Genomic DNA, 18,665 nt, shown 5'->3' with positions numbered 1-18,665 from the left:
TAAGCATCTGACCGTTTCCTGCCACAGCATGATTCCTCTGCTTTCCCAAATGTCACAGGGACCAGATGCATCTGGAAGCTAGGGCTCTCTGCCTCCCTAGCCCCGTCTCCAGCCACCTGCTCCCACCTCCTCTGCTCTGAGCTAACCATTCTACAGTTTCATTCTCTCATTCACGTATTATCTAGCAATGTTTCCTTCCTTTTTTTCTAGTACCTAATTTAGGCCTCTTCAACTACATGTTGAAAATGTTGCAGGGGGTATATTTTCTTTTTCTTTTGTGCCTCTGCATGTTCCCACCAGCACCCCACCCTTCGGCGTCTAGCGTGGCAGGAGGGAAGGGAGGGGCGGGCAAGAAAGAAGGAGACGGGTCCTCGGACCAAGCAGAGGAGAACCAAGGTCTCGGGTGGGGAGTAAACACGAAAGGGCGAAGTCAATAAGAACCACAATCCCGATTCCAGCCATAAAATCTGCGTGTCCCTTTGACAGCAGAATTGAGACTTTTGTTTCCAAGTCCACAACGATTGCCAAACACATGCCCCCAAAGAAGCAGAAGTGAGGGAAGAGGGGAGGGAGTCCGTGTGCCAGTGGTCCTCCAAGCATAAGGCTCCCCGTACAAGTCCCCGAGGTGTGCAGGGGCTGGAACCTGGGGTGGGCCTGGCTGGACCGCAGGGAAAGACCCCCTGTGACAAGCAGGTTCTCCCTCTCAGCCTGGAGCAATACAGAAGGTTCACTCTTGTTTGTTAAGCGAGGGGCGCGTGTGTAATTCCCTGTTTTCATCATCAGTATCGATAACATTGATAGAAATAATAGAGATGCAAAGAGGCAGGCAAACAGGATGCGGTGGGCGTAAATTCAACCTGGAGAGGTTTCTGAGGGGCAATATCAGGGCTCAGGGGCCTCCCCCAAGTTCTGAAAGGACCGCTTCCCCACCCTCCGTTTCCCACCACGGAAGCGTGTGTGTGCCAGACTGGGTCGGTGCCGCCCTGAATGGCCACTTTGCTCACTGCCTGGGCTAGAGGTCATTATTAGTATTTATATCTCTGTCGAAGAGGGTTCTGGCTGCCCGCCAGTCCCGGTTCCTGCCTTCCTCTGGCCTGCCCTGGGAAATGTCACCATCAGCACAAATGCTTCCTTCTCTTGGTGGGGCCAAAGAGGGGGAAACTCTGGAGTGACCCCCTTTCAAGGCACTGGAGCAAAGAAAGGAAGGGAGTTGGGAACAAAGAGACTGACCAAGGGGCATTCCTGTACCCTCTGACCCCTGTTATCATGCCCCCGCCCCAACAGCCGCATAGGATCCTGGGGAGTTACCTCAGGTCTCAGCCATCTGTGGGGACACAGCCAAGCCTCACTCAGAGCCCAGACAGAGCCTTCGCTGGAAATCCACCCACTTCCAGATCTTTCCCCTCACACAGGGAGCCCCCTGTTCATTCTAAGAAACCAACTGGAGGAGGACCGGGCAAGGCCCACACCCCTCCCTATCACCATTTCCTGGAGGTGCTTCCTTTGGGCCTCTCTTCCCAGCAGCCCGGGCTGGAAGCATGGAGAGGGGGCCACGCAGCCAGGCCTTCCTAGGAGCAGCTGCTGAGATGCTCAAAGGAAGCCCCAGTCCGTCTGTCTGGGGGCTCTGTTCGTCCTCCCACATTCAAGACACCCGAGCAGTTGGCAGCGCTCTCCCTCCCCACCCCACACCCTCTAGTTATTTAGCTCTAGGACTTCTAAGTGCAAGTCAGGTTTCTGGGCCCTCCTCAAGTGCCCTCCCCTCCCTTCTCTTCATTTTGCTTTGCCTGACATGAAAGACCTTTGACCCTCCCCATCTCCTTCCTTTGGACCCCCCTTCATCCCTTCCTCTTGCAAAATAATGAACCCGCTACAGGTGACACCAGGGCACAGCTCGGAAAAGGAGACAGCTGCGGCCTGTTGGGCGTCTCCGCTGGGAGTGTGAGCGCGGCTCTGGTGCAAGGAGCCAGCATCTCCTAGGGGTGGGACATAGACACGTCCTGAGGAAGACCCTGCACTGGGGGGTGAGGGAGTGAGAGAGGAAGGGCGGCTGCTGTACCCCCACTTGTAGCAGGCTGAGAACCAGCCTAGAGACAGGGAAGGTGGTCCAGGGGGCTCCCGGCCCTCCCCCCCGCCCACAGACTCAGTGAGCAAACCAGGGGCCCCTCTTCTCTGAGTCCGAAGCCTGAAGTTGCCAGTAATCTGTCTTCAAGAGCACAGGTCTGTCTCCTAAACTTGCCCCAATAGGAAAAGTAATAATAATCTTCTCATTTTTCTTCCTTAAAATATCTGAACTCTTCAAGGGGAGGGCCAAAAGAAATCGTGCTGTGTTCAAAGCACAAAGCCCAAAACGCATCACAAGTGTAGCTCTCTGGGGTATCATGAAACCATCACTGTGAAATCCAAACCCTCCCCCAACCTTAAAACCTGTTATCTTCTCCAGCTCTAGAGGAATCTGGCCTCCCTCCCACCCACCCACGGCTCACCACCCTCGTTCCAGTCTCACGTCTGAGTAGGGCCCCGGGAAGCAGCCGCTCTTCGCGGCCTGCCTGGACTTCCCACCGGCCCGGGGGTGATGACAGAAGCAGGGACGCCGTGGGACCCACGGGCTCCTGCTCCAGGTGCTCTGCACCAGTGGGGGTTGAGAAGGAAATCAGAATGCCAGTCTCCTAGCAGAGGCCTGTCTGGATAGCCTCACAGTGTTGCCTGCCCTGGATTTGCTGCAGGCCCAAAAAGCAGGGTTTCGAAAACAGAGGGTTTCCACTTCCGGCGTGGATCCTGCATCCTTGCCTCCTCTCTGGCCAGGTGGAGACACAATATCGGGGTGAAGTGGAGCAAAGGCACTCTGGCTGCTCCAGCGATTCGAGCTGGCAGGCGAGAGCATCATTATCTCCACTTGGTGGCCTCTATACCCAGTGACAAGAGGTACCCCAGTGTGGGGGGGCCTCCATCAGGCCAGGCCCCATGCCAGGACCTTCACCAGCACTAGCGCTCATCCCTGCAACAACCCCGCTCGATAGGCCACACGTCCCTACCCCACAGATGTGGAAAATGAGCCCCAGAGGGGTTAAGTCATTTGCCCAAGGTCAACCAGCTAAAAAGTAGCAGAGCTGGGCTTTACACCAACGTTTCTAAGTGAATGTTACACTGAACTGAATTACAGGCCTTTTCAGAAGTTGGCTCCCCAATCTAGGTGGCGATGATCTTGTAGAAGGGAGTATCCCAAGTGTCTTCATTCTGAAATCCCTAACCCCAAGGTAAATCCCTCACCTCCCACCAACAGGAAACCCATGCATGGGTCGTCACAGGTTTGGCCTACTGGCTCTGACCATAGGCAGCCTAGCCCCTAAAACATAAACCCATTTAGGTCAAAAGGGAGATTCTGAGAAGGCATCTAACATTGACTAATTCACACATGAACTGGGCATAGAAATCATTGAGGATCCCTCCCCGGAAAGCCCTGCTTTCCAGTAGTTACTTATATAACATGCTTTTTCCATCTCCCAATGTCACTGTGGAATAGGCAGAGCAAGTATTTTTAGCTCTATATCATAGGTGGGCAAACTGAGGTTCAGGGATGTTAAGTGACTTGCCCAAGGTCACACAGCTACTGAACAGCAAAGGCAAAAACCAAAACCCTGATCACCCACTGCACCCCATGATTCTAGCTCATTCTCTGGGGCTCAGAGAAAGACCAATTTGAAGTTTACCATCACTTTCTTTGGTTCAATACAGAAAGTGATCAATGTGGCTCTAGAGATTTTGTCTGCTTGCAGTACCCTGACAGGGCTGTCCCGTAAGCTGGCTTTGCTAGCCCCACTTTCCAGATGGGGAAACTGAGATCTCCAAAGAGGAAGAGGTTGGACCCATCCTACAGGGAATGAAACTGGAACGGGAACTCTGGACCTGCTTAACATCCATTCTAGAGCCCTGGGTACCCCTCCCCGCCCCCACTGCAGGATTACAGCACCCTCCCTTGCAAGACTCAATCCCTCCTCACAGCTTCCGCAGGCAGCAGGTGTGATGGAGGCAGAACAGGGCCACCCCATCATCTGTGCTGAGGTGGGGAATGAATTTGCACATACTCCAAAGAGGCTTTGTCAAGTAGGAGGGCCCCGGTTTGGGGTTTCAGACTTCCTTTTTTAACCTTTAAGTCATTGTGGCATTTGGGAACATTTTGGTAACTTTTTCTCTAAAATTAAGTCAAAGTGATTTTCAAAACCAATAATCAGTCTTGAGGACACCCCACTTTGGGTTTAGTGGGAGGACAGAGAGACAGAGAAGTGAGGAGAGGAAATCTCCTCTGATGTGACACTTCTGGGTAACAGATGACAAGATGGCACAGCAGCTTTCCACACCCTCCCTGGACCTCCAGAATCCAAAACAGGCTCCCCAACCAGCAGGGGGGAGGAAGTTATCGTATGAGGAAGACGAAAATCCCATCTGGACCCGGCTCTTTAGACCAGATCGTTACGTATGCACGCAGCTCACTCGGAGGCCACAGGCCCCTACAGGAGAGTGACCCCCGTCTCTTGCCACAGGTCACTCTGCGAGGGCCTGGGGGAGACCAGCACAGCTCGGCTCCACGCCAGGCTGCCCTGGGTCCACCGGCCAAGAGCAATTAGCCCAGGAGGGAGGCTCTTGCCAAGTCGTGGTGCTAACACTGCAGCTCGGCAGAAGTGGCCCAACTAGCCCGAGTCTCCAGGGGCTTCTTCAAGAGCTGAAGGACTAAAAATAACCTCGGCCTTTGTTGTAAGCAGGCGGACCACAGAGATGGAGCTGATTTCAGGGAAGCCGAGCATGCGCGAGGGTCCCGCTCACCGAGACCTGCCCTTCGGGCAAATGATTTTTCCAGAAATGTGTCAGTTATTGTGTGCTGCTGCCGTGGCCACCGCCACCAAGATTCAAAGACAGCCCGAGCGGCTCCGGCCCTCAGGGCTGACTTCCGACACAGACTTCTCGGAAGCTCAGACTCCCACCTCTTTCTTCTCAAAACATTTTTTTGGAAAACAAGAGTCCAGCACGTACTGGGGAGCTTAGGAGACAAGAGCAGCCCTCAAGCTGCGGTTTCTGCATCGTTACCACGATGATCATAAGTAATCCCTTCACCCGGTTATTTGTTGAGAGACAATCATCTCTTCCCCATCCTAGAATCTCCAGAGTCGGGTGTCAGCAGACAGTGGCAAACACACGCCGTGTAGAAGGAAGAAATTACTCGGGGAAAGGAATCTGTGGTGTCACATCAACACTGAAGGGTTTCGCAGAGCTGCAGTCCTTTGTACCAGCGTCTGAATTCTGGACTGGGCAGCCTTCACCCGCTCCCCTGGTTCTTGAGTGCCACCAGGGAAAGCTCCAGACCCAGGCTGGTGGGGAGGCAGAGCCTTAGTTAGCATCTTGCCTGGCCATAGGCTGTGGCTTGTCTCACCTCAAGGACATCCCAGCTTTGAAGGTCAAGGAACCACAAAGCCTGATCCCTTGCAAAGCCACTCCCGATGGATAACAAATACTGATTGGCTGTGGCAGGGCCTCCGAATTTTCTTCCCAACACTTCTGCCCACCCCTCAGCGCTTCTACTTCCCTCTCCCGCCCCATCAAGAGACCACCTTGACCATACACACCACTAGGTATCCGTGGGGGTGTCGGGGGTGGGGGCAGAAAACCGCTTTTCTTCTTCACAAGGACCAAGGAACAAAGAGGGATTTTCATCATCAAGATGGCCTCCCGACTCCAAGTCTAGAAGTTTCCAGGGAGGCTTGTAATAAATAACAACTTCTCCACAGCCTTTTGTTCCTCTGCTGAGTTCAGGATAAAGAGCCGAAGCAGGAGGCGGGAGGCTGTGTGAAGATTTCTTGGAACACAATAGATAGAAAACACCAAACTACACATGAGCGACTGATCGGTGGTCACGAAACAGCTTCCCTTAAAATGGGAACCAGTGAGAGGGCTGCGGGGCCGGGGTCAATGTGAGGGGTTCCACAGGGCTGGGGCTAGGGGTGTTCTTCGAAAGTGCGAGATCCTTCTGGTGGAAACGAGGAGGGGCTGGCCGCAGTGCTGGAACCTGTGTGTGGGAGGTAAGCAGACACCTCACCCTCTCGGTTTCACGTGTCCAGGCCCTCTGGGACCGCAGCTTTTCCTTACAGTTGGTCTGTCTGGATATATGGGGGTGGGGGCTTGATCGGGTTGGAAATGGGCTCCGCCTCCACCTCTCCAGCAGCAGGTCACGCTCTGTGACCTGGGGCCCTAGGCTTGGCAGCCAAAGGCTGAGGCTTTTTCTTTGAGCAGTTCCCAGCACAGGTGGCAACTCCAGCTTCCTACGAGAAACAAGATGCCCTGGTGACCAGCAGCCCCTTCCCCACCCTCAAGCCCCGCCCCTTGGCCCTAACTCCTACAGGCCAGACCCCGGCCCATCCGAGCATGGGCTGTGGTCTGTAACTCGGCAGAGGGTCAGTGCTGCTCAGAAAACAAGTGCTCCGAGGCTATCAGCTGAACTGTTGTAAAGACCCTCGTTCCTGGACGGTGTGTCACCAGTAGCACCACCAGGCCTGGGCCGGTTCCCCTGGCAGCTTACACCTCCCCACCACTTTAGCCACACACCCGGGGAAACATCTCCTTGGGCCCCCCAGGCTGAAGTTTCAGGGGGTTGAACCGTGCCTCCGTTTCCTCATCTGTAAAATGGTAGCGGTCTTACCTACCTCATAGGATTGGGATGATTGAATGAGACAAGACATGTAAAGGCCTTCGCACAAGGCCTGCACCATAGTGGGGGCTCCCTAAGTGGCAGGAGTAGCTGTTGTTGCTACTGTCGGCCTCATCATCATTACCTTCTGGGGGCTCAGCCACTGGGGGATTTAAACAGTACATGTGATAGCCACGGTCACAGTCGTCACAGAAGAGTAGCTGGTCCTGGTGGAAGACAGAGTAGGTGGAGAGGAGGAGAGACAGAGTGAATTGTTTAGGGCCAGTGTCCGGCCCCACCTACTCCTCCAGCCTATTCTGTGCAGACCCACCTCTCTGAATGCCCCTTTCCAGGACCCATTTGAAGTCTTCACTGTGCCCTGAATATGCTTGGTTCTTCTCCTACACCTGGAAATTCCCCCTCTGCTTCCCCAACTATGCCAACTCTACCCCCATTTTAGGGTTCTGCTCAAATCATACCTCCTCCAAGAAGCCTTCCTTGACTACCACCTCACATTCAAGTTTAAAGAGATTCCTTATTCTTTGGAACTCCTGTAGCCAATAACTCTGTTTCCATAAGAAGGAGAACCACTTTTATGCATTTCTGTGTTCCCCATAATGATTGCCTAGTGCACAGAAAGTACTTTAAATGTTTGCAAATTTTAAGTGAATTCCTCTTAACCTCACCCTTTCCATGTGTAAAAAGGGCAACAGTCATACTTGATGGTAACATCTAGGACACCTCAGAGCCTTCTCAGGGTTTCATTACACGAATACAGAGAAACGCATGTGATGCGATGCCACCTTTTCAGATCCCCAAAGCCACCTCAGGGGCTGGAGCCTGGAGCCCAGGTAAGAACAGGACCATTTAGCATGGTGTTTAACTTCAAAGCATGCAGTCTGCCCCTTCGCTCCCCCAGTTCCCTCTGCCTGGATGCTCTCCCAGCCCCTGACCCCTGCTCTTCTAGACCATTCCCTACCCACACTTCAAGTCTTCCAGCTCTTCCATCCCACAGAGATGTCACTAATCTAGCTCAAATGGAAGTTCCCTCTCCCCTCCTGCATCACCATAGTCCCCTCTCTTTCTTATGACTCTTAATAGTATTTTCCTTCATGCCACAAAGCCTGGCATGTGGTAGACATCTACGCACAATTGTTTTCTTGACTAGTTCCTTTGGAATATGCCTCCTTTGTCTCCTCCTTTACAGACTGTAAGGCCCTTGGGGCAGAACCTTTTCTTAACTCATCTCCACATCTCCTTCAGAACTTGCTACGCATCTGTGATCTGCTCCCCATTATCCAGGTTCAGCTCTGCTCCATTCTTTGCACCTGCTTGGATGGCTTATAAGACATTTGCAAAACTAAGTATTTTGCATCACATCTCACCCTGGCTCCCCTCAGCACAGAGATCCTGGAAAAAGTAGATATTGAAGTTGGAAACCCCAGCAAGCAAGCAATAAGGCAGGAGATATCATGAAAGACTTTTTTTTTTTTAATCACACTAATACCTTTCAACAGGGCAATGGAAAGCTTTTGAAGAGTTAGCAACAGAGGAGTGACGGGTCGCACAGGGAATTTAGAAAGATCTCCCTAGCTGCTGCGTAAGAATAGATACCTGGGCAGGGGAAGGTTGGTTCTAGAGGCTGGAAGACCACTTAGGATGCTACTACCACCATCCAGGTGAGAGGTGATAGTGGCCTGAACTAGGGTTGTGGCATGGGGGAAAGGCAAGGGTCTTGTTCTCATTTCAAAGTTATTGATTAGATGTGGAAATGATAGCGAAGAAATCACGAATGTCTCCCAGGTTGTGGCTTGGTCAGCAAGCCAGATGATACAGCTATCCCTTGAGACATGGGCAGAAGAGTAGATCCACGGCTCAGCTGGAGACGTGTTCTACACACCTACAGATCACGCAGTGGGGGTGCAAGGCCCTGGGGCAGCTGGACATCAGGAGAGGTGCCTATCATGAGATACGCATTTGTGAGTCATTGGGGATTAGATGGTAATGGAGGTCCTAAGAGAGAAAGCCCAGAGTATGTCACAGATGTCCTTTAACTGGAGCTCACGGAGGGATGTCCATGACCTTTGTGAAATTATATGCACAACTTTGTGTGTAGGTACAAACGTACATTTTTCTGAGAAAAGAGTAAGTCCACAGCTTCCACTGAATTTTCTGAAAAATCAAGGACTCAAAAAACGTTACTGAGATAAAGACCAGACAGAGAAAAAAGAGACTAAGACACACAGAGAGGTAGGATGAAAACCAGGACAGTGTGGTTAACTCCAAAAAGAGTTACACCATTGTCTTGGAGCTGAAGTAAGCTATATTACTATATGACTTAGGAATAATACAGGGAGGAACGAGTTAGGATGGGAACAGAAAATAGGGAGAGACTTTTCAGAAAGAGTATTACTAAAGTCTTAAAGACACATAACTCCTGCTATAATGCTGACACAAGAAATACAAGAAGGGAGAATACCCTGGATTAGACTTTCCCAAAGGGAAACCAGGCATCTGTGGATTTAAATACATTTTTCACAGGCTGATTGTTATCCAGCTCCACATTCTCTTCCTTCTCGTGTACTTTTCAGGATAACTGCCTGTCAAAACCACCCAGATCGGCCAGCTCATGCTAAGCCCAGTGAAAAATAGAATTTATGTACCTCTTACTCCTAAGTACCCAAGAACCAGTTTCAGTAGAATGGGAACCTCATTGTGAGATGTGCAGGTTAAATCTCTGTGTGAGAGGAACCCTACTGCCCACGCAGGCTCACTCCTCGATTCCTCCCCTACAGCTCTGCCAAGTCGATGAGAAACCTCTGGATTAACACTGTTTGTAAAGCCAAAGACCAGAACTAACCCAAATGACCATCGATAAGACACTAGTTAAATAAACTAATGAGGAACTATGCAGCTGAAGGAAGAAGTTAAGATTATGTCTATATATTGTGGTGGAGTGAGTAATCTCAAGGATATCCAATGAAAAAGCAAGGTGAGGAAAACAGGCGTGTCTGTTGCTATTGTTTAAGAAAATGCATTCCTTGTTTTGGATTCAAACACATGATTTCTTATGAATTCATATACTTATACATGTAATATGTTATATTTAAATGGAATGAAAAGATAAGCCATAATTTTTTTAAATGGTCACCTATGAGCAGAGTGAGGGAATCGTGTGAAAGGGTAGGGGTAGAAGCCAGATTTCTTTGAATATCTGTTTGTTTTAATAGACTCGATTCTGGAACCAGTAAATATTTTTCATAGTAATAAACAAAATTCACACTATTGCCCCCCCCAAAAGACAAATGAAACAAGTGAATCTAATTATGTATTGGTTGATGGATGACCACGTAGAAAGTAACTATTCCAAGTGACTTTAAAACAAGTAGTTTGACTATACATCCTGAGTCAAACACACCTTAAGAACAAAAATGTGTGTGTGTGTGTGTGTGTGTGTGTGTGTGTGTGTGTGTTTCCAGCAACCAAATTGTTGGCAGTAATAGTGGAATTAATATTCTGAGACAGGTATGTATCAAATGAGAGATTATATTGTTACTGAGAAGAATTTTGACATACTTGAAAGAAAATACAGATGTAAGATCAATGAAGTTAAGTAAAAACCCTCCAGTTAGTCCTGGGTATGAATTAGAAGTACCAGTATAAATTCAAGTATCCATACAAATTCAGTATTTTATCTTCAAAACGAACAAAACATATTTTCTAGTTCTGTCCATTTAAAATGCCCCAAAACAATGACTAATTCAGTAAAAATTAGCACCCCTAGCACTCCTATTATGTTCTCTAAAGATCATTGCCCACTAAAAGGAACCAGGAGTCCTTGAAGAAATGGCTGTTCCAGGTCCAGGGCATGAAATGTATAAATATTTTCACATATTGGAAAGCATAGAGACCATCAAATACTATTGGGGTCATGTCAAAAGGACTCAGGATCCAAACTGATTACATTCTTACTGGCCAAATATGGGACAATTTTAACTGTAATGGATTGAAACAAATCAAATATATTTAAATCCTTGAGTTCATAAAGATACTATTTTTAAAAAATGTTGTCACCTTTGGAAGATGCTAGGGAAACATCCCATTATTCTTTTATTTATTATCTTGATATAATTTTTATCTCAGAGAAAGTTGTGAAATGGTACAGAGAGCTTCTGTACACACACTTTACTCAGCTTCTCTTAATGTTACCATCTTACATTACAATAGTACAATCATGAAAAGCGGAATATTACATTATATTACTGACTAATCTGCAGACCTCATTTGAAATTCACCAGTTTTCCCACTTCTGTCTCTTTTCCCAGCATCCAATCCAGGATCTCACACTGTATTTAGTCATCATGTTTTCTTAGTGTCCTTGACTCTATGACAGTTTTTCAGTTTCTTTATCTTTCACGACCTTGATGCTTTTGAAGAATCTAGGCCAGTGATTTTTGTAGAATGTCACTCACTTTGAGTTTGTCTGATCTTTTCTCATGAAAAGATTGAGGTTATGCACTTTTGGCAAGAATGCTACAAAAGAGATGTGCCCTTCTCAGTGCATCATATGGGGACATATTGATACCAATATGTCTTGTTGCAAGTCATGTTACTCTGATCATATAATTAAGGTAGCGTCTGTCGGTTTTTCCGCTATAATGTTATAATTATTCCCTTTGTAATGTATTAAAAAGTAATCTGGTGAGGGAGATACTTTGAGATTATGCAAATATTCTGTTTCTGACCATACTTTTGCTCACTAATTTTGGCATCAACTGATTGTCTTGCTTACAACAACCAGAACGGTGATGCTTGCCTATTGGTGATTTCCTTCTTCCCTCTACATTTATTAATTGTAATTCTGCTCTGAGGAAGAGTTTTATTTATTTATTCAAAATTTTAAAATATCAGTATGGATTTTGTTCTTTGAGTTATAATTCAATACTATCATTATTTATTTTGTTGTTCAACTTGTCCCAGACTTGCCATTAGGAGTTCCTTCAAGTTAGTTCCTGGGTCCTTTAGACATGCCTTATCAATTTTTGAGCATTTCTGTACTTTCTAGTACCACAGGATGCTCCAGGCTCCTCTTGTATTTTCCAGCCCTAGCATCAGCCATTTATCCAAGGGTTCCTAGTTCTTTTTACTGGAGAATGGTATTTAGAAACCAATATCTGGGTACCATGGATCCTCATTGCCTCTGGGTTGTCATTGCTTCTAGGGTCTCCCAGCCAATAGAATTAGGAAGTAAGTGTATGTGCAGTACACATGCTCACACCTGTATTTATTTCTGTGTCTAGCCATATGTATGCATGCATGTATATAGCTATAGATATATATAAGCATGTATATGTATACATACATGTATGTATGTATATATATACAATATGTTATATCAAAAAATCCCCTGATACCCCCATTCCACCCCAACACCATAGGATTCAGCCTAGCCTTCCCTCTATTTGATTATTCTTTCTCTGACATTGAGAAACCTGGCTCTCATCACCACAATGTATAGTTATTAGTTCAGACCTGGACACACATAAAGTAGTTGCAGAATGACTAATTTACATGTCTGTAAGAAACACATTTACTAACTAAAGTATAATATGTATGTAGTCCTTTCTGCCTTTAGCCTTAAAATACACAGTCATATACTTCTTTCTTAAAGTTACGAAAGTTAGTTCTTTCCTTCCCCACCCCTCAGCGTGGTTGCTCTATCTGTTTACATTATGTTAGGTTCATTTGCGACTGTTCATATTCCAGTTTCGGCCCCCAGCCCCCACATCCTGGTTGATTTGGGTATTTAACTGTAATAGAAAATGTGCAACAATACCTTGGTCCTAAGCACCAGAACGGTACAAAAAGGCATTCTCAGAGAAGTGCCATCTCCCCTTATCCCTACTATCCCACACCTGTTTCCCCATTCTTTCTACCCCATTCCCACCCACTGCTGTAGGTAATCAGTCTCTTTAGTTTCTTGTTTATCCTTCCTGTATTTCTTTAACACAAGTAACAGATACATGTATATTTTCTTACGCTTTTCCTACAAGAATGGCAGCATACTATATAGATACTGTCTTTACTTAGCTTTCTTCATTTAACAATATTAAATTTAGAAATACCTGGAAATTATCCTATATCAATGTATGGAATCTGCCTCATGTTTTTTTATGTTGCAAGCATTCCATTGTGTGGCTGTGCCATCATTTATCCAACCTCTGCATGACATTTAAGTCATTTCCAATATTTTACAACTATAAAGAGTTGCACCCATGAATAACCTTATGCACATGTATTTTTATAGTGTTACATCTTTATGGTAGATTCCTATAGATGAGATTGCTAAGTCAAGAGGTAAATGCATAGTAGTTGTGCTAGGTATTGCTAAATGTCCCCACAGAAGAGGGGTACCTCTTTGTATTCCCACTGACAGTGTATGAGGATGCCAGTTTTCCCACAGCTTCATCAATAGAATGTATTCTCATCCTTTTTTTTCCCCCAGTATTATGGGTAAGAAATAGTATCCCACTTTTGTTTCAGTTTGAGATCTTTAATTATGAGTGTGTTCAAACTATTTTTTCCCCAAATGTTTAGGAGCTATTTTTATAACTTTTGTGAATTATCTTTCATGTCTTTTCCCCATTTTCTATCAGGTTTCTGGGTCCCTTGTCCCTCAAATTTTAAGAGTTCTTTATATATTAGGGATATTAGCTCTTCATCTCCGGTATATGCTGTAAATATTTTCTCCCAGTTTGTTAGTTGTCTTTTTACTTTATCTGTTTTTTACTATGCAAATTTTTATGTGGCCAAAGTTGTCAATAGTTTCTTTTATTGCTTCTGAATTCTGAGTCATGGAAAATCTTTCCTTATATATTTTTTAAAGACTTACTTATTTTGAGAGGGAGAGAGAGCGCGTGCACACGTGCGTGAACAGGAGGGGCAGAGAGAGAGGGAGAGAGAATCTCACGCAGACTCCCTGCTGAGTGCAGAGCCTGACAGGGCTCAATCCCATGACCCTGAGATCATGACCTGTGCCGAAACCAACAGTCGGACACTTAACCGACTGCACCACCCAGGCGCCCCAATCTTCCCTTATACTTGAAGAAGAATTCACCCATGTTTTCTTTTAACACTAATATGGTTTTATTTTTTATATTTAGATCCCCAGTTCATTTGGAGACTATTCTTATGTATTATGTGAGATAGGGACCTAATTTTATCTTTTTCCAATGGTTACCCTATTATCTCAGCACCATTCATGAAAATGTAATTTTAGAGGCAACCTTTAACCTAATACTAAAGGTCCATCTATAGCTGGGTCAATTTATGGGTTTCTTTTCTATTCCATTGTTCTATTTGTCTATACTGTTTTAATTAGAGGCTTTATAGTATGTTTTAATATCTGGTAGGGCTAGTCTCCCCTCATAATCTGTTGTTTTCAGTGTTTTCTTGACTATTCTCGCATGTTTATTTTTCCATATGAACTTTACTATCAATTTGTCTAATTGTTTGGTGTTTTTATTGGGTTTGAATTAAATTTGTAAATTAACTCAGGAAGAACTGACATCTTTATAATGTTGAATTATTCTATCCAAGATCACACGATGTCTTTCCATTTGCTCAGGTCTACCTCTGTGTTTTTTTCAAGTGCTTTAAAATTTTCGTCAAATTTTTTTCATATACGTTTTACACATTATTGTTAAACTTATTTCTAAGTATTTCTTTTTGTTGCTATTATGAGTGGGATTTCTCTACTATTGTATCTTCTGACTGGTTGCTATTTGTACACATGAAGCCTATTAATTTTTGTATGATAATTTTATATCCTGCTACCTTTAATGTTTGAGTTGGCTCTATGATTGATTCTCTAGGGTTTCCCAGATCTACTATTATAGTTTGTGAAATAGAGTTTTGCTACTTTGTTACTATTCTTGTACCTCTAGTTGATTTCTCTTTTCTAATCACATTAGCTAATATCTCTATAATAATGATAAATAATAATGAAAATAGCGGGCATCCTTATTTGGTTCCTGGTCTTAGTAGAAATGCTTCTAGTGTTTCCTCATTAAATAAAATCACCGCTTTAGTTCTAACATATAAAAAGTTTATCATATTAAGAAAGTTTCCCACAATTCCTATTTTCTTGAGTGTTTTTTTTTTTTCATGAATAGGTGTTGAAACTACCTTGTGATTTTGAAAACTGATAAAGGGAAAGAATCAAGCATTTAGCCTATCTTTTCTATATAATCTAAACCTGACAGTAACCAAATATGAGATTGGAAAAGTTTCACTTTGCAGAATTACTCCAGCTAGTAAACAAAGAAGAAATTATAAAATAAGAATATCACTATTTTGCAACCTCTAATGATATAGTCTATCTGCTACCTTCACAAAAAAGAGACATACCAGGCATTACATACTTCCTGATAAAGAAAAATATACCACGATGAAGTAGTCTTGATATATATACATATATATAATTTTATATATGTATATATATAAAATCAAATCAAGGCCCATATATAATATATTATAATACATATTGTTTTTATATTGGAAACAGAGAGAGAGAGAGAGAGAAAGAGCCTGAATTTGATCAGGATTCTAATTCTAAACGCCAATGTACAAGAAATATAAGAGACGGAGGGAAATGTCAAACACCACTACAGGCATGCAGTCAGTAAAAACAGTCCTGGGAAACTCTATTGAACAAATTAACTGATTTTTTTTAAGATTTTATTTTTTATTTGAAAGAGAGAGTGGCAGAGGGAGACGGAGAAGCAGTCTCCCCGCTGAGCAGGGAGCCTGATGGGGGGCTTACTCCCAGGACCCCGGGACCAGGACCCAAGCTGAAGGCAGACGCCTAACCAGCTGAGCCACCCAGGAGCCCCTAACTTATTTCTTCAACAAAAATTCAAAGGGAAAAAAAGAGAGCAAAATGGAAGGGAAACTACATATTAAAAGAAACTTTAAAATAGGGGTGCCCTCATGGCTCAGCCGGTTAAGCATCTGCCTTCTGCTCAGGTCATGATCCTGGAGTCCCAGGATCGAGCCCTGCATCGGGCTCCCTGCTCAGCTGGGAGACTGCTTCTCCCTCTGACCCTCCCCCTACCTCATGCTCTCTCTCTCTCTCTCTCTCAAAAACATAAATAAAATCTTAAAAAAAATAAAAATCGGGGCACCTGGGTGGCTCAGTTGGTTAAGCATCTAACTCTTGATTTTGGCTCAGGTCACGAGCTCAGGGTTGTGAGATGGAGCCCGGCTTCAGGCTCCGTGCTGGGTGTGCAGCCTGCTTAAGATTCTCTCTCTCTCTTTGCCCCACTGTCCCCCCCCCCAAAAAAAAAAAAACACCAACTAGTCACAATGTATGGGCCTTATGAGGATCCCAATTCAAATACATAAGCTATAATAAAAAGTATTTAAGATAAGGCAACATTTAAGACAATTGCAGCAATTAGAATGTTAACTGGATGTTTGATTATATTTAGGAATTTTTTTTAGCTGCGTTAACATTTTCATCATTTTTGTTAAAAAGTAAGTCCTTTTCTTTTTGATAAACCAGTGAAATATTTGCAGGTAAAGTGATATTATGACCGGAATCATGTGGGAGGAGGTAGGAGTATTTATAAAACAAGACTGGACATGTATTGATCAGAGCTGAAGCTGATGTTAGGCTACATCGGTTTCATTACTCCTGCACCTTTGCATAAGTTTGAAATTGTCTATAACGAAAGTATTTTTTTAATTCTGCATTTATTATGGTTAATATTTAGACCCAGTAAGATCACATGCTCTGAAACATGGTATAAATGGTCAAGCACATCCCAACCAGAAGCAGCAGGCACCACTGTCTATCACTGAACCCTCGAGGGCAAAAGTCCAGTGAGGCAGCCTCAGGCCATCACCTCCTGCACCCCTCTCCGCAGGCACAAAGAGTACCCAGGGTCCCTGTTGTGCAAGGATCCCAAAGGTCCTGGAGGCAAAGGGGCAGGGGGAGCTTCCAACTGACATTTCCCCCAGGAGCCCATTGACAAGAGTCCTGCCCTCCTCTCCACCCCTCAAAGGACTCGTAAATCCTTGGATTGCTCCCTCCTGCCAGGGAAGTCCCAAACTCACGTCATTCTCCGACGTTCCACAGAGAATGCAGGATTTGCACTCTATGCACTGCCACTTGTAGGTCTTGACGGCCTCGGTCATGTTCAGGGTGAACTGCAGGCAGGTCGGGTGACCTGCAAGAAGCAGAAATGGCGGCATGAGGGGCAGTGGACCTGACCTGTCACCCCTTGACACCGCTTTAACCAAAAACACACTGATGCCCAACTTGGAGGGAGGGCAGGGTAGCACAGGCCGGGGAAAAAACGGTGGCCCTACCCACGCCCCTCCCAACCACCTGCAGTTACATCAGATCGAGGCCCAAGAGAGAAATGGCATTAACACTTTTACCAGGGCTAGATGCCATCCAAGTCCTCTTGCCCTAAGAGACACGTCCCCCTGAAGGTGTAACCAGTTGATGAGGACAGAGAGTGGGGATCGGAGAGGAAGAGAAACTGAGTGGTGCACTGCGCCCGGCAGCACTGTGAAAGGCACCAGCATTTCTTCCCAAGCCCCAGCACCAACCATGGCAGGAGCAACCATCAGAGCTGTTCGGAGCTGGCCCTGCCCACCTGCACAGCTGTTCACACTGCCTCCGGGCACAGGGGAGGAGGTCAGAGGGAGCATGTGAGGTTTCCCAGGGCAGAGCTCAGGGGCACTGGGAGGCACTACGCTGCCATCTAAAGAATCCATGCCCGTGCCCAGGAGACTCGCACAAGTCCACGCCCTGCACAGTAACAGGAACTACAGGGGAGAGTGGCCTGGCAGGCAGGGCAAAGAAGTACGGCACCATAGCACCACTGGCCCTTACTCTTCTCCATCCCAAGTATCATGGTAGCCGAACCAACAGCAAATCAGGGAAGGACATTAAGCTGTGACCTTAGAGCCCACAGCCCCGGTGGCCCATCACCCAAGGGTTGGCCTGAAGGGCTGGACTCTGTTTGCAGCCACAGCCCACCCAAAAGAGAGATGCCAGCACTGAGACGACAGCTATGAGCCAGAGAATGTGAAGACCCTTGACCTTCTATTTGGCAGGGAAGAGAAACTTGATGATGTTCCCAGGTTTTGCAGGAATCTGCCCAGAGCTCCCGGGGCAAAGCCCATAACTGAGTCTGTCACAAAAGAACCGAGAGCTTTGCCTACTGCTGGGGGCTCACCCTTCTCCGGAGCTCCCAGCTCTGCCCAACCAACCACATAGCGCACTGCATTGTTTTTTGCACGTAAGGAAACACGCTTCTAAAGAAGGATGGTACAGAGAGGGGACACCAGTTAGGGTTAGTCCCACCCACCACTACCCTCCACAGGGACCCCACATGGTACGGGACCCCACATGGTACGGGACCCCACATGGTACGACCCCACATGGTACGACCCCACATGGTATGACCATCGTTTGGCAAAGCCACATCCCAGCAAGAGGCCCCCCTTTCCTCCCTTCCAAATATTCAGACCTCTGGTTACATTGTGGTCATTTGGGGACATACTGTCTATTCAGCCAACATAAGGATCCTTCTGCTTTGAGGCTTCACAAATGCAAACCCCACTGACTTGCCTCTGAGAGTTAAGAGTGGGGGTGCACATGACTCATCAGTGGGGAGCAGGGGGGACACTTAGCAAGGAACACATGGAAGCATCGAGAGAGGGCAGATCTAAAAGCCTGTCAAGGACCCACCAGGTGCCATCCAACTTAGGAACTCCCATAGCTCTGAACTAATAACCCTCTCAAAGTGGCACCGAGGCAATGACCCCAAGAGAAACGAACCTAGATAAATAACCAGCTGATATCCTTGAAAGCATCTCAAAGATCTGTCTAAGAAGAACACTGGCCAGGGCTGTTCTCTATTCCAATCTCTCAGAGACAATACTGGGGTGGGATTAAGAGAGAAAACACCAGCTT

At 46.2% G+C, this 18,665-nt stretch overlaps 1 protein-coding gene across 2 annotated transcripts in view; it reads right to left on the bottom strand.

Annotated features, from left to right (window-relative positions):
- Nucleotides 1-4,182: 4,182 nt before the first annotated feature.
- DPF3 (double PHD fingers 3) overlaps nt 4,183-18,665 on the bottom strand; it is a 247,255-nt gene continuing 232,772 nt past the window's right edge. For both annotated transcript variants that reach the window (XM_048219960.2, XM_048219959.2), the window contains 3 exons: nt 16,793-16,905; nt 6,819-6,900; nt 4,183-6,308 (listed from right to left, as the gene is read on the bottom strand). In XM_048219960.2, coding sequence (XP_048075917.1) covers nt 6,238-6,308; nt 6,819-6,900; nt 16,793-16,905 — 266 coding nt within the window. In that variant the 3' untranslated portion in view covers nt 4,183-6,237. The remainder of the gene's footprint in view (nt 6,309-6,818; nt 6,901-16,792; nt 16,906-18,665) is intronic.

This window comes from Ursus arctos, unplaced genomic scaffold, assembly GCF_023065955.2.
Source record: "Ursus arctos isolate Adak ecotype North America unplaced genomic scaffold, UrsArc2.0 scaffold_25, whole genome shotgun sequence".
Classification (NCBI taxonomy): domain Eukaryota; kingdom Metazoa; phylum Chordata; class Mammalia; order Carnivora; family Ursidae; genus Ursus; species Ursus arctos.
Note: the sequence above shows the minus strand (reverse complement) of the source record. Positions and strands in the feature narration are given on the sequence as shown.